This window comes from Grus americana, chromosome 1 (genome assembly GCF_028858705.1).
Source record: "Grus americana isolate bGruAme1 chromosome 1, bGruAme1.mat, whole genome shotgun sequence".
Lineage (NCBI taxonomy): Eukaryota > Metazoa > Chordata > Aves > Gruiformes > Gruidae > Grus > Grus americana.
The window spans coordinates 79,690,314-79,704,780 of NC_072852.1; the positions used below are offsets into that span (position 1 = coordinate 79,690,314).

At 39.9% G+C, this 14,467-nt stretch overlaps 1 protein-coding gene across 7 annotated transcripts in view; it reads right to left on the reverse strand.

The window, feature by feature from the left end:
- WNT7B (Wnt family member 7B) overlaps positions 1 to 14,467 on the reverse strand; it is a 99,583-nt gene that overhangs the window by 35,322 nt on the left and 49,794 nt on the right. For all 7 annotated transcript variants that reach the window (XM_054812790.1, XM_054812792.1, XM_054812791.1 and 4 more), the window contains one exon: positions 8,463 to 8,689. In XM_054812790.1, the coding sequence (XP_054668765.1) occupies positions 8,463 to 8,689 (227 nt within the window). The remainder of the gene's footprint in view (positions 1 to 8,462; positions 8,690 to 14,467) is intronic.

A 14,467-nucleotide genomic window follows, 5' to 3' on the forward strand; every position in this document is an offset into this window, starting at 1 on the left:
GAGGTTCAAGGTCACGGTAAGGCAGTATATCATGCTACGTGATGTCTCCTGTCAAGCTGTGCAGTAAGTTATGGAACCCTGTAGCTTAGAATACATATGGAAGCATGCGAGAGCAGAGCTCATGACATACAGAGACTTCAGTCTCCCCAGTTACAGTTCCCTGCATCAATTTACATCAATGCATTTAACTAATTTAAAATTAAGTTCATGAACAAACCAAAATGGAGTTGTTCAGGATCAGGTATATCAGTGTATTTTACTTTGAAAATGTCTGCAGAAAAACATCTGTTCCAAGAAAATCTTTTTTTTTTTTTTTTAATGTGTAAAAATTGAATGAAACAGAAGTTTTAAAAGTTAGCACTTCCCTCAGGATGGAAATTCCAGATTTCATGCAGGTCAACATCTATCATTTCTCTTCCAGCTACAAGCCACATAGAGTTCATGAAGTAATTGTATTAACATATTAGTGCTATGTTTAGAATAAGGATGTCTGCCTTTTAAAGCAAGCGTGCTGCCAAAGAGGTAAATATTTAAATGGCAACAATAACATTTTAATTTAAGAAAATTATACTTTTCTTCAAACTCATGACCCTTGAGAGGAAAAAACCACGATTGAGCTACACTTGAACTAGACAGTAGTACCTTACAAAAAGACTAGGGAGTAGAGAATTTAAACTGGGGAATATAAAAATTTGTCTATTTGTGGTTGGAAATTATTATATATGCTACAGATTATATATGCTACATATTTCTTTTGTGGAGACACAAAAAGAGATAGAGATGATAAAATTAATATAGCAAAGCAGTCAAGCAAAATTTATTACTGTCAACTCAAAATTTACAAATGGTACTGTCCATTCATGTTTATCTTTTCATCTATGATTTGCAGTGTGTTTTGAAAACATTAATTAAGCCTCACCAGATCATTATGAAGCTCTGGCATCTAAAGAAATTTTTAAAGCACAGAGAAATTATCACCCACAAATTTTCACATTGATTCACTAAGCTGGAAATCCTCCATCCTCTCAAAACAGGATGTTTCTTTAATATGACGGTACTTCCTTAGAATAGAAAGATATTTTTATTTTTCTAAAAACCTCCAAGTCACAGAAACATACTAAAATGAAGAAGAGTCTGAGTCTACCACTCTCACAATAGGCTATCTCCTCAGTTAAAATAATATAAATTCTTAGCACAGTAGTTTCATAACATTTTTACCAATACTTCCCAAACTCAGCTGCTGCCAGCTGGGAGGTTCATTTTTTTATTCTGGTTTGGGTTACTGTCTTGCTTTGCTGCTTTTAGTAGTAAAAAGCTTATCCACCCTTCTACAGCCAGAAAGTATGAACCGTTTGAATCGATTCTTTAATTTCCTCCAAAGATGATAATGCAAACTAAAATAGCCCTCTCACTTACTTTACCTTGTAACAACGAGATTATCACAGCTTCTTTCCCACTATTTAGCTTTCCGTCAAAATGAATTGCACTGGAAAAAAAACCCCCGTCCTCGCAAGGCAGCTTGCATACCTTATAGTAGGTACTCTGCTGCCTGTAGGGTAGCTAACAGAAGCGCCTGGGTCTTTAGGTGGAAAAGCCCAGCTTTGTTCCAGCATGGCCCTTCTACCTTTGTAAGGCAACTTGTGGAATGGTCACCGACGTAACTGAAATCTTTCCGCAGTAATATATATCTCTAATAAGCTAGAACAAATATACTGGATATCCTTAAGGTTAAGCATATTTTTGTTTCTCCTTCCAGCAACAACATGTCAGTTGTGAAAAGAAATGCACTGTTTGAGACATTTTAAGAGAAGGCTTTGCAATGAATGTTTGCATTTTGATAAATCTTTCCTGCAAAATGAGCACACTGAGGACGTCCTCAGATTTGGGGTGGTTGGTTTTTTTCTCTTTACCTGCTGCCTCTGCCTGCCTGCCTGTCAGTTACCCAGCTGGTATGGGTGGTGGTTCACTATGTTGTGGGTGGTTTTTTATTTCAGATTAATAACGAGAAAATTGTCTCTCTAAATAACCAAGAATTATACATACTGTTAGACATTACTGTGCTTCTAGTAAAAACTATCCTTGCATAAGCCACAGCTCCTTCAATTTGCCGTGGTATTTATAGCATCTGCAAATTTTACTAAGTCACATTTGCAAATGCAATGGCTCCACATGACATTTTGTGAAATGGACATCGGCAGTCACTCCAAGGTAGCCAAGTGAGTAATAAAATCACGGTTTGTATTGGTCCTACATGTTCTTCTGGAATTCACACACAGTCCTGGTACAGATTTCATCTGATTGAATGCATCCTGTGTACCTCTCTCCTGGCATCCCAGGCAGCCTGCTGCACTAGGAGTTGAAAGCCGATGCCATCCCCTGAGAAGCCACCTCTCACACTGGAATGTTGGGGGTTTTTTTCCCATATCCTAGCACCAACGCAGACATCCAGTTCAAATTACTGAAAACAAGTTTCTTTCTGATCAGTTGCTTGAACGCTCAAAGGACGTTGTCGTATGGGACCATGCTATATGACAACAGCAAAAACCCAGAAATTTTTCCACATTAGGTCCGAAAGCCACTGTGCAATTGAGGTTCACAATAACAGACAAATGCCTAAACCAATCATAGCACCTACTGCTATGACAAAGATAATTACTGCCTTTCCGTCGGTGAAGTGTGTACCCTGCTCTGTATCATATTTAAAATAATCTAATTCCAACTCATTTTCCCCCTTCAAATTGTTTCCAGCTGTATGATTCCTTTCTTTCCCCCATATTGTTTTTATTGGATATAACGCAAGTCTGTAAAGATAGATTTTCCCATAATAAATACACATATGTTAGAATAATAAACATACAGTCAACCTGATATATGAATATTACTAAGCATTAATAAATATATAACTAACAACATAAATCGATTAAAAAATTGGAAAACGAGAACAGAAAGTAACAGAGAAAGAAATGGCAGGAGGAAAGAAAGGCAAAAGGCAAGATAGAAATGTACTTACTTTAGTCAAACTATCTGGATTCATTTATGGTTCCCTTTATTGATTTGCTGATAGCATTAAAGCACAAGTATGGTTGCAAAGCATTCCTAAGAATGCCGCCTGTCTTCATGTATTGAAAGTTTTCTGCTCATACTGAAAGTCAAGCTTTCCAAGTTGGCCAACTCATACCATACTAGACACTACTGTGCTAGATTAATGCATCTGCTTGGGCACGAATTTCCATTTTTGGAGAATAACGAGCCTTTCTACTCCTCCCATTTTTGGTAGGAAGTTTTTATGAACATTTGGCATCTCGGTTAAACCACCATCGTAGCCCAGAATAAAAATGACTGGATTCATATGTGAGTCTGAATCCAAATTTAATTAAGCCTATATATGGCCTGAACCAAGAATAATTTACTGACTGACACCCCCTCAGCATGTATGATAAGATGCCACCATTTCTCCATGACGTCATCACCTACATATCTTTCATGCCCAGTTCCCATGTTCTTTCAGGCCTGCAGCTAAAACACTGGGATCCAGTGTGGACTCAGTTACCTGTTTCCAGTACAAATACAGAAAGAATCACTTTTTCTATGAGTATCTTGCCTTCAGAGGATGTTGCCCTCCTTTTCTTAGTCTTAGTTAGAAATTATGCTGCCTTCTTAGCCGTTTATATGTATGAGTGCATGGTTGTATATAACCATGACATTCAACTTTATTTTCTGACTCTGTTGCCCAAAATAACTTGTAAAGTCTTCTTCACCTGTGAGTTAATAAAATCCATGCACAGATTTTGTTAGTCTTTAAAACTGTAATTTTCTCTCCCATCCCTCCCCCTTTCTGCCTGGAGAGTGGACCAAAAGTTGAGCAAATGCGTGGCAACAGGAAGCTTCTTAAGATGTTGTTGTTCTCCTAAACCTCCCACAGTAAGCAGGCCTTTAACCTCACTTCAGATGTGTCCTTTCAACGTGTCAGAAATCTACAGATCAATACAAAAGGTCAGAGATTTTTTTAAAGAAATTCAGAACCCCCTTGGTTTTTGCTAATTTGTTGATCCTTCCCTGACAGGTGTCCAGTTCAATGATTTGCCAAATCACTGTATCAATGATACAGTCAAATGAAAACTACTAAATCATAATCATTTTCCACACCATGAGTCTGACAAAGGAGACATCTACAGATTACTATTGATGTCTTAACAGCTATATTTTTCAAAACACACTTTTGCCCTGGATTTAGCACTGGTAAGAACAGTCTGTTAATAAGCACTTCAATTTGGAGAATTCCAGTGGGAATGGTCAATGCACAAATAATTAGCCAGAATAACCTACTTTCAAAGAAAACAGTAGGTTTCACTTCTGTTATTGATTCTGACTCCAGGGGCTGCACTGCTTGCTTTTTTGCTTGGAGTTATTTGCTTCCAACTGTTACTAATGATTTGTAACTCTTAGAGGTACCTACCAGATAGATTGCTTCAACCACGATTTGGGGAAATAGAGACCAGTCCTTAGTGCTGGAGCTCTTTTGCATTAATAATGTGAGAGGCTATATACTTCCAGATCACGGTCCTTGCCTTCAACAAGTTGGAAGGACAATTATCTTTCAACAATGTTTACCAACCACATAATAACAATTGATATATCATTAACCAATTAATTTGTGAATCCATTTGTTAAAGAGGTAATCTCTAAAAAGGTGATTCATTAAAGAGGCAATTCATTAAAGAGGCTCATAGCAAGAGGAATGAGTGGAGAGTGCAAAAGAGAACTGTGTGAGAAGCTGGCATGAAAACTAGGGATGAATGCACGAAGGTGACAAACACAAGTACGTACAGGGACAGGACGAGAAAAGTGAGTGTGGTAGTGACATTTCTTTGGGGATAGCATGACTATGGAAAAGTTCCCAGCTATAAATATACCCAAAAAAAGTAATACACAATGCTTGGCTAATTCATCCCATGCTACATCCTTTGTTCATGCTACTAATTTGGATCTCTCTGTTACTTTTTATCTCTGGCTGCTATAAATCTTTCACACCAACGCAAATGCCCCACGTCTAACATAATAGCTACAGTTGTTATTCTGTCCTCTGAACAAACTATTTCAATTGTTTTTAACAGACTGCCGTGTATTACATAGGTGGTACAGCCCTCATTCACTGGAGTACCTCTTTGAAAAAATAGCTCAGCACCGACCCAGCTTAGCTGGTTTATGGGGGATTCCCCTGGCACAGTATGATTACCAGATGTCGCAAGGGTGGACATTTTCTCCTGTGTCATGCCTTCTGGCTGCTACTGGTTGCGGCTGGAAGACATGCATAGCTGGAGTGCAATGGCACCCAAGAGGCAGTGTTGGCAACAGATGCACAGCTATTGGGGAAAACTCACGTTGGGTGAGTCTAAGGGCTTGCTTTGAATTTCGGTGGGGGAGTGTTGCATTGGTATATGAATTAGAATAACCCTAAATCTGCACTTGCCAGTGCTTGTGGTAGAGCCTTGGCCCAGTGGCTAAAGAGTAGGTCCTCTCTTTCCCACACAGATAGAAAGCAATTAATATCATGTTATTGTAGCTTACCTGCCCTCTCCTCCCTATGACCTGAATAATTTGCCGTGATTGTTCATCTCCCTAAGCGGTTCTGGGAAGAGCCTAGATGAGCTTTCCTTCAGGATGAAGTGAAAAACATGCCTTTCTTTTTTAGTCTTAATCCTTTCTTCAGTCTGTTCAGCCAGAACCAAATGTCTGGTTTTGTGTTTCTGTATATGTCAGACATGGATGTGTTTTGTTACATATGTGAGTATTTATACTTACAAGTATTTTGTACCTTTTAATTAAGTTTTGTCCTTTTTTTTTTTTTTTTTTTTTTTACTTTTCCCTCTTCACTAGTATAATAACACCACTTCCTAAACCCTGTCCTTTTCCTAGATATTGACCACATTGTCTCTGGGTGCTACTCCACTAATAAAACAAATAAAGACATGTGGATTATAGGATCCTTTATAGAACCTGCATGGAACTCATCTGGCTCAGCTGGCAGGGGTCATGTAAACCTTCTCCATCCGTTACAGTTTGTGTGGTTTCACACCCAACAAATGTCAAAGCAGAACTCAGCTGTAACTGCCAAGTTTTGTCTGTGTTTGGGTTAAGCCATAAAAGAACCCACCAAATTCCACATCAGTCATTTCAGAGTTGCAAGAAACCACCCAGGTTCGGTGAAGAGGTCAAGAATCTGGTGTACATTTTGGCAAATATGGCCTGAACAGTGGCTCAAGAAAACTCTGGGTTTTTTTCAAGCTTTGTATAGTCTGACCAACCTGACAGCTGGTCCATCCTGATGCCAAACATTTTTTGTTCCCTGTAGCTCTTATTTTGCATAGAATGTTCAGAATGAAAGCGCAGGCATGACTTGTAGTCCTCTTTAGTCATTTGGACTGCGCCCACTTGCAAAGTCTCTGAGGATGAAAGGAGTCTCTCTGTGGTGAAAAGGATTACTACTCATGAGTACAAGGACAGAGCTGATGAGGTGTCACAAGATTCTCAGCTTGCAGAGAAAAGCAAAAGTGGTGAAAGCCTTTTCACCAGGAAGTTGTGATGACACTGACTCTGGTACAACCCTCCAGAGTGTGCATTTTCAAGGACATAAATGATGTCACAGAAGTTAAGAGGAATTGCTTATGTAAGGGTCGGAGCATACCTGCAAGCTTTGGCAGATCACTACAATGTAGCATGAAGTACAATTGTAGCATGCTTGGCAGCTGTATATTTTCTGGTAGCAACATCATTTTGGACATCAACTTACAACAAACAAGTGTAAGACCAACCAAGGAGGACCAGGCCAGTGACCAGATGTATTTCTAGTAAATTTAAAACTGAAGGTCAACTGAAGTCGAATGTTAGTTTATTTCCTGTATATGGTGTCTTGAAAATGTTCAATGTCTTCCACTTACGCTCTTCTTAAGAAACAAAAGTTAGGCAAAAAGTATTCTCTAAACAGAATTAGAAATATCTTAGGGCAAATGTGGGAAGAGACACTGATGAGCAAATTCCTCACCACCAACTTTTCAGCATCAAAAGCAAATTCTACGGAACTTTTTTTCTGAAGTTCAAAAAGTTCAGATTTTTTTTTCCATTAATTTGGTTTCCTGGGTCTTTTTACTATTAGTTTTAGCCCTCTGCACTTCTGTGATTTGGTGTGGAGTAATGCTCACAGAATATGACAGACTCTCTGAGGGTGTAAGTCTGTTCCCCTGGTGCCAATTGATTTATTAAATTACAACTCACAGTTGGGCTACAGTGCCCTTAAAAAGCCCAGACTTCAGTCAGACCCTCAGACCTGCATGTTCTTTGAAAAAAATACTCAGTTCCATCATTGACTTAAGCATACCTCAGCTTCTGGCATCCATTTCACAAGGGTGTTGGAAATAAAACCCCAAAGCCTTGATCTCCAGTAACAACCAAAGCACCATGTAAGTTGTTTCCTCTTTGCACAGATGGGATGAAATGTTATGCCTTTTTTCACACAGTTTTAAAAAGTTCTTATGTCTGACCACATTCAGTTGTGTTGGAGGCACAAGACTCACCAAACCATTGACTTCAGGAAAGAGGTGTCACCCAAAGAAGAATCGGACACAAGAACAGGCTACAACCCCACTGAGAAGCTGAATGGCCCTTGTGAGAGCCGCACACCACAAAATGTTATCCCAATACCAAGCAGCAGACAGCATGGAGTTTGGTAAGCAGGCAGCCCTTGGAGGAGAGAAGGAAGGTCAGGAATAGGCTACGGATACTCAGCTGGGTGATGAGGAAAATAATGACCTCAGTGCTGGAAAAAATTTGCATAATCTCCCCTATGAAATAATATCAGACATAGGGTAAATGGAAAGTGATCAGTTTAACTTCTGCCAGCTAACAGTTTGTCAGGCCAAGGTCCTGTATTATTTTCTTTGAATAGGTTTCCTGCCTCAAATCACTTGCAGTATTTTCTTTACAATATGATAGCAACACTAAAATGGATATGTATCACTGCCATATATTGGAAGCCCAGTGTCGTATGCACTGTACTTCCATCAGTTAATTGGGATTCTCCCATTACTTAAGTTTTTGGGAAGTCCGCAGAGGTTCTTTTGGAGTTGATTTTAGTTCCCTTTTGATTGGTCATAATATGCACCACGGTTATCATGGCAACTTCTCACAGGATGACAATTGGAAATATTTTTTCACAGGATCATTGAGGGGTATGAAGTTGCACAGATATGAATGACTTCATCTAGAGATCACTAGACATCTCCTGTCTCTTGCCAGTTACTTTTCAATGAGTGCAGACATACAGACCACAGTTCTGGGAGCATCACTGTTCAGCTCCAGTAGGCAAATACCAGAGGGATATAAACCTTTGCAGGACCACAGTGAGAAAGCTAAAATAAAAACAGCCCCAACATATCACTTCAGCACTGTATTAGAGACACCCTTACCTACTCGAAGTTCTTGTCCAAAGACTGTTTTCTCTCCCAGCGCGGAGCAGTTCCACCTCCCGTACCGAAACTGGTACTGGCACTCATTGATTCCCATTTGTGCCCCTTCCCCAATCACAATGATAGCATCAGGGCGGCTCTGGCAGATCGCTCGCTGCCGAGGGGCCAGGCCTGGGATTTTGTTGCAGATGATATTAGCTCCTAAAGCCACCACAGATGACAAAGCTCTGAAGGAAAAAAAAAAAAAAAAGCAGAAAGACACATTATAACCAAATCGAGGCCATTAATTGCTTTTGCCATGTGCTGCCGTGTGGCAGGCAAGGTGCTGGGCAAAAGGGGAAAGGTTGGAAGTTGGGTTCCTATAATTATGCAGACTTAAACCAGCCTCTCTGATCTGGCAAATGAGGTTGGAAATCTTGCAGTAATTCCTGATCTGATTTGTGCCAGAAACAACAAACAAATGGAATTCTGGCACTTTTGCTTCCAGTCCTACATGCAGCCATCAGCTGAGGAGATGTGGAAAGCAAGACATATTTAAAAGCAAAAAATAGTGATAATTGATTGTCCGTGAATCTTTGGAGCTCATGTCTGCTTTCAATGTCCTATGTAGATTCAGCATTTTAGTTACTGCAGCCAGTTCATCCATCCCTCATTTAAAACCGTTGAGCACAATTTAGAGAATGACTTCACGCTACCAACACTCTTGCCCGTTATTACACTCAGGGTATTGAGTGATTAATGAAAGTTCACCAGCATAACCATACTTTTAGACCTGGCAAATATCACGGAGCACATACGAGTGATCCTTAGTATGTGCCATCCAGACTAGAAAAATTTGTAGTTCTCATTCTTCAAGTATATTTTCAGAATTCATTATAAAATTTGCATATAACTTGCACCTGCCATATGTTTTCACTTTAGTGCATATATTTATCATTTTTCAGCTCACTTTTCAACTTCTTTACAGGCTCATTTTTCAACATCTTTACAGGCTACATTTTAAGTGATAATATTTTGAAAAATAAGACAACATGAATATACATTCAGTGATGCCTCGGGTCATATCTACCAGGTACCAGCCAGGCCCATGGCGGGATGCTTCGACTGTCTCTGAACAAGTCAGGAGGAGCAAAGAGAGCAGTATGGCTGCATCAGCAAAACAAGCCTTGCTCAGCATGGAGTGATGGGTCCTGAGACAGCTACGCAATCAAAGCCTGGAAAAGCCCCTACCACGCTGCCCAGCTGGCTGTCCTGCTCCTCCACCGGGGTGCCAAGAGCATCATTGCTTCTTGGCACTTGCAAGGAATTATCTCCACAAATCCTCTCCCCTCTTCGGTTTGTCCCAGCCTGGTATTGGATCGTAAAGGTAATTTCATTTTCCCATCAAACGCTGTTGTTGACTGCCTCTGTAATGTAAAGATGCTTGCCCAGAGCACGCGCAGCACCTTGGGTTTAGGTGGAGTTTCACAGTCACAGAAGTCACCATATATAAATAGGTTAGTAACAGGATACAGACTAACTTCTCCATTAGCTTCCTCTCCATCCTGAACACTGACTTAAGCCTTTCTTCTTAGTGTTAAAAATTTCTCACTGGAAATGCTCCTTTTGGAAAATGCTGACTAAACAAAACTGAAGAATTTTATAAGAATTTATCAACTTCATCGCGGAGGTAACTGCAAAATTACATAAATGTTGCATTTCAACAAAATCAGTGTTTCTTTTTGCCATTTCAATAAACTACGGTAAAGCCAGAGCAAAAAGGGTGAAACTGAGAATTCTTCCCCAGCCAAAATGAAATACCACTTTTATTGCGGAATGGAAATTCCATGATGATTCACTCTGCCTTTAACAGGTATTTGTGCATCTTTTCCAAAGTTAACAATCCATGAGAAATTCACCAATTGTGTTTTTTTATTTATGGCTTGGGGGTTTTTAATAGATATAGAGACAAGGTATTGCAAATGCAGAGCACGCATGCCATGTGGTACTAACTATTAAACAAAAATAAGAACAAAATGTAGTTGCAGCTCTGACCACTCACAGTGTTCGGAGTAGGAGTGCTCAGACCTGTAGCTTTAATTCATGTTCCTCTGATTACTGAGCCACAAAGCTGGAGCATCAATTGGAACCAGCGAGTCCCCAAGATTCATGGAGGTTTTGAGCTAAGGTTTTGTTTCTGGCCCGTCTCTACTTAAACAACTGAATAATATATTTAAATTATTATATCTTTAAATCAGGACTTTCCAAGAGATATGACAATCTTCAGAAAAACTATGAGTTTGATGTAGAGATGATAAGATTCTCTGACCTTTACAATGGCACTTTATGTATTAATTGATGGCTTCAAAAGTTAATGAAAATCACAGGGTAAAGTATCGATATTTAATTTTTTAAAAATCAGGCACTTCTCAATACTGAAAAGTAAAAGCGTTTTCTCTCATAGCTCACGGAGCTTTTATTTCTCTGACTTAAGCAACTTTGCACATCAAGTAGGATGTACATTCTGAAAATGTTGCAGTAAAATGCAAAGAAAAGTATTTTTTCTTTATAGCTGGTGTATTGTATTCAGAAACATACACTCTTTGATGACCGAAATGCCAGGACCCTTTCCCAAATAATGTTAGGATCTAGGTCTGGTCCCTCCATGGCTTTAAAGTTATGACAAGGGAAAGATATCTTGTAGGCACTAAGCAACCAGAGGATGCCAGGGGGACAGGGAACTCTGCCATTACAGCTTAGTCCGCGGGTCTTCTCCCCAAGGGAGGCTGAAGGGAACCCAGGTCGGCTGCTCGCTCTCTGCCGCGACGCACAAACAGCAGGTCAGCTGAGGAAAGAGTGAATTTCTGCAGCTGTTCTTCCGAGCAGAGCAACAGCCAGGGCTCCCTGGCAGCAACACCTCCCCAGCGCGGCACGTGCAGCAATTCTCCAGGTGCCTCTCAGGGCATGCCCCGTCCTCACCCCATCTCCTCCACCTGCCTTTGCGACACAGTAGGTGCCCAAGTGTCCTGCAAGACCTCCCCATCCGGTAACCCATTTCCCTTGCAGCAAGAGCTGCTTCAGACACTGACCCTTCTAGGAAAACCTAATTCCGAAGGAATCTGGGGTTGGGTCCTAAGAAACAGACATGCACAAGCATTCGAAATTTAAGCTGATGCTTGACACACGTGCACAAGACACACAGTTCTGAGTCCCTGGCTGCCCAACAGTCATTGGCTTACCGAGGCCACGTGACAAACTTAGTGATAAAAATTATATATAAAAATGATTTGTATATGATATAAATATTTTTTAAAATAAAAAATAAAAATACTGATAAAAGCCAACTTTCTGACATCTTTTTTTTTAAAGTGCTGCCTCCCCCCCTCCCCCAGTTTCCACTAGTATCTCAGTTTGAGCAGCAAAAACTTATGACTTTTAAAACAAAGGAAAGCAAGAAAGAGTTGGCTACAGTATCTACCCCACGTATAATTTTCAGTTTAGTTGCTTCCTCCATACACATTGCTACTGTCTCATAATTAGGTTAAAGAGTGTATTCTTTGGTCTCCTATTGGTTTTGGAGCAGGCCTTGGTTAAAGTATTTTAATACAGTGGGTCAGTTTATGTATCCAGAAAATAAGCATGATCATATCTGCCTCAGAAGGTATTGTGAGGATATTGTAACTATTGTGTGTTTTTGAAGTGCTTTAAGACAGTCCTCATTAAAATAATTAAACTGCAATTATTGAGGGTGGAGGGGGTCTTAGTTTTTTTATTATTACTTCCAGGGACTTCCCCCTCTCTGGCCTGAACTTACCAGCATGTTTCCTCAGACTTGTTTAGCCTACTTTTAAATTGTCACTATAATTTCAGTGCCAAAAGAAATGCTGAATCATGAAACTGAGGTTTTGGAAAACTTTATTTATATTAAAGAAATGCACCCAACAGCATTTCGAGCTTCCTCTCTGCTATTTCTTGTGGCGTCCCTCAGTTTGTGCATGCATCACACATTCAGGAGGGTTGTGCCGTGGTCCTGCCCCTTGGCAGGTTGAAGGCTAGATTTCTTTTTTTACTAGATGGAGAATGTTTTGCTTTATAACTGTCAAAAGGCAGATCCTTCCATGCCACATTTTGGCATCTTCTCCCACCTAATCTTTCTCTGCGGTGCAAACTCCCTCGAGCCTTATCACAAGGAAATCCTGAGTGCAGCGTTTTGTTAAGATTTCTGGTGCAGTTCACGGTAATTGCAACCATCCTGCACTGCGACAGCCCGCGCGCGCGTTTCAGAATTTTATGTCGGGTCATCCACATGGGTTATCCAATTAAACGTCATCCACATGGGTTATCCAACTAAACAACGTTAGTGGAATAATGTCACATTTCCTAAGCGATTAACTACCGTTGCTCCATTGGCAGGAATGTCTTCACCTTTCTTCATCACTTAGTCATTAATCCAAGGTAAACGCCAGCACTGAAATGGAGCAGTAGTTAAAAGCAGAGGTATATCCAAAGGAAAAAAAAAAAAAAAGCTGATCTAAATCTGGGCTTGGACAGGACCTTGCTTCCAACAAACTAAACCTAAGGAGTGGTGTTTTGGAAGGCTTGGTTTCTGCATCAGAATCCTGAAATGTCAAGTTTTTCATTCTTTGAAAAAATGACTGCAGTCATAGCAAGCAAAAGTTCATGGCAGTGGGAGACAAGTTTCAGCTTATTTTCTGAAATAATGCTTGTGTAACTATGCAAAGATAGATTACTAGTGTCGCAAAAAATGAAAATTCTCCCTCAAAATGTATTTGCTATTATGGTTGTGTCTCCTCTCCGGGACCTAAACTGCTATGACCTTCCTTTTCACAAAATTATGTGGAAAAATGAAAAAATCACAACCGTGAAAATTGTTATATATTCCAAGCAAGTCATAAGAGTGAAAGATCTGTGAAAACACTTCAGAAATTAAACACTGAGGCCTAAAATTGTGTGAGTTTCAAGAACGTAAACGTTAATGCAGTATTGCTTGTCAAGAGGAATGTACTCCTCATTCATCATTTGCTTTCCTGAGTCTCAATTTTATATTTATAAATGTAGGGATTTGCCTAACTTGAGCATATTAGTCATATCATTGATTTCAAATGTTACCATGTTCTTGCAACTTCAGATGAATCTCACATATACTAAGGTCGTCACTCGAACTGTATTTCGTAGAGGCGCTTAGAGTCCTTGCACAAGTGGAAAATATATAAATATAAAATAAATCCTTATAATGGACAGTTGTACAACAACATGCGCTATATGAGGAAAATTCTAATTTTTACTGTTGTTAGAAGAATCTGAATTTTTTACAAAATTATGAAATAGAGCTGTCTACTTGTGGATAAACAACAGTAACTAACCAGTATTCTGAGTTATTCCCAAGCTCCTGTACAGGCACAGATGTGTACTGAGGTTTCTCCAAAGAGCTTAAAATTCGGTTCCAACAAACATATAACAAAAGAAGATGCAAAATAGAGAAATTAAACCAACAACACATTTCATACAGATGAAGCACTTAACCAAGATGATTTTAACCTTTTGATTTAAAAAAAGAAAATTGCCTTAAAATTTCTTCTCTATCATTTTATTGCAGTCCAGGAGTGGATTCAGGAGCTACACCTTCTCCTCCAGCACCCTCGCTCATTTGTATTCCTGGCTGCACAGCAGCGCAGTGCACATTTCCCCTCGAGCTGCCGAGCCAGCCCTACTGCAAGCCCTTTGAATAGGTGCCCGTAAGGTCACCGTGATCTCACCCCTAATCCTGCTACTCAATATTCACCTGAAGCTGCTGTTGGGCAGGGGGTTCATTTTCAGCAAGGAATGAAGGGATTTAGCCGCACGAATCCCATTAACAGCAGAGGAGCTGCACAGCTTAAACCTCAGAGCACTGTACCGAAATCTTACCCCACCGCCTCTGATAAAAAATCTCAACAATGGATTCTTTGTTAGAAGGAACCACTGACATATTTTGTGGTGACACGGCGACACATCTGAAACAGTAC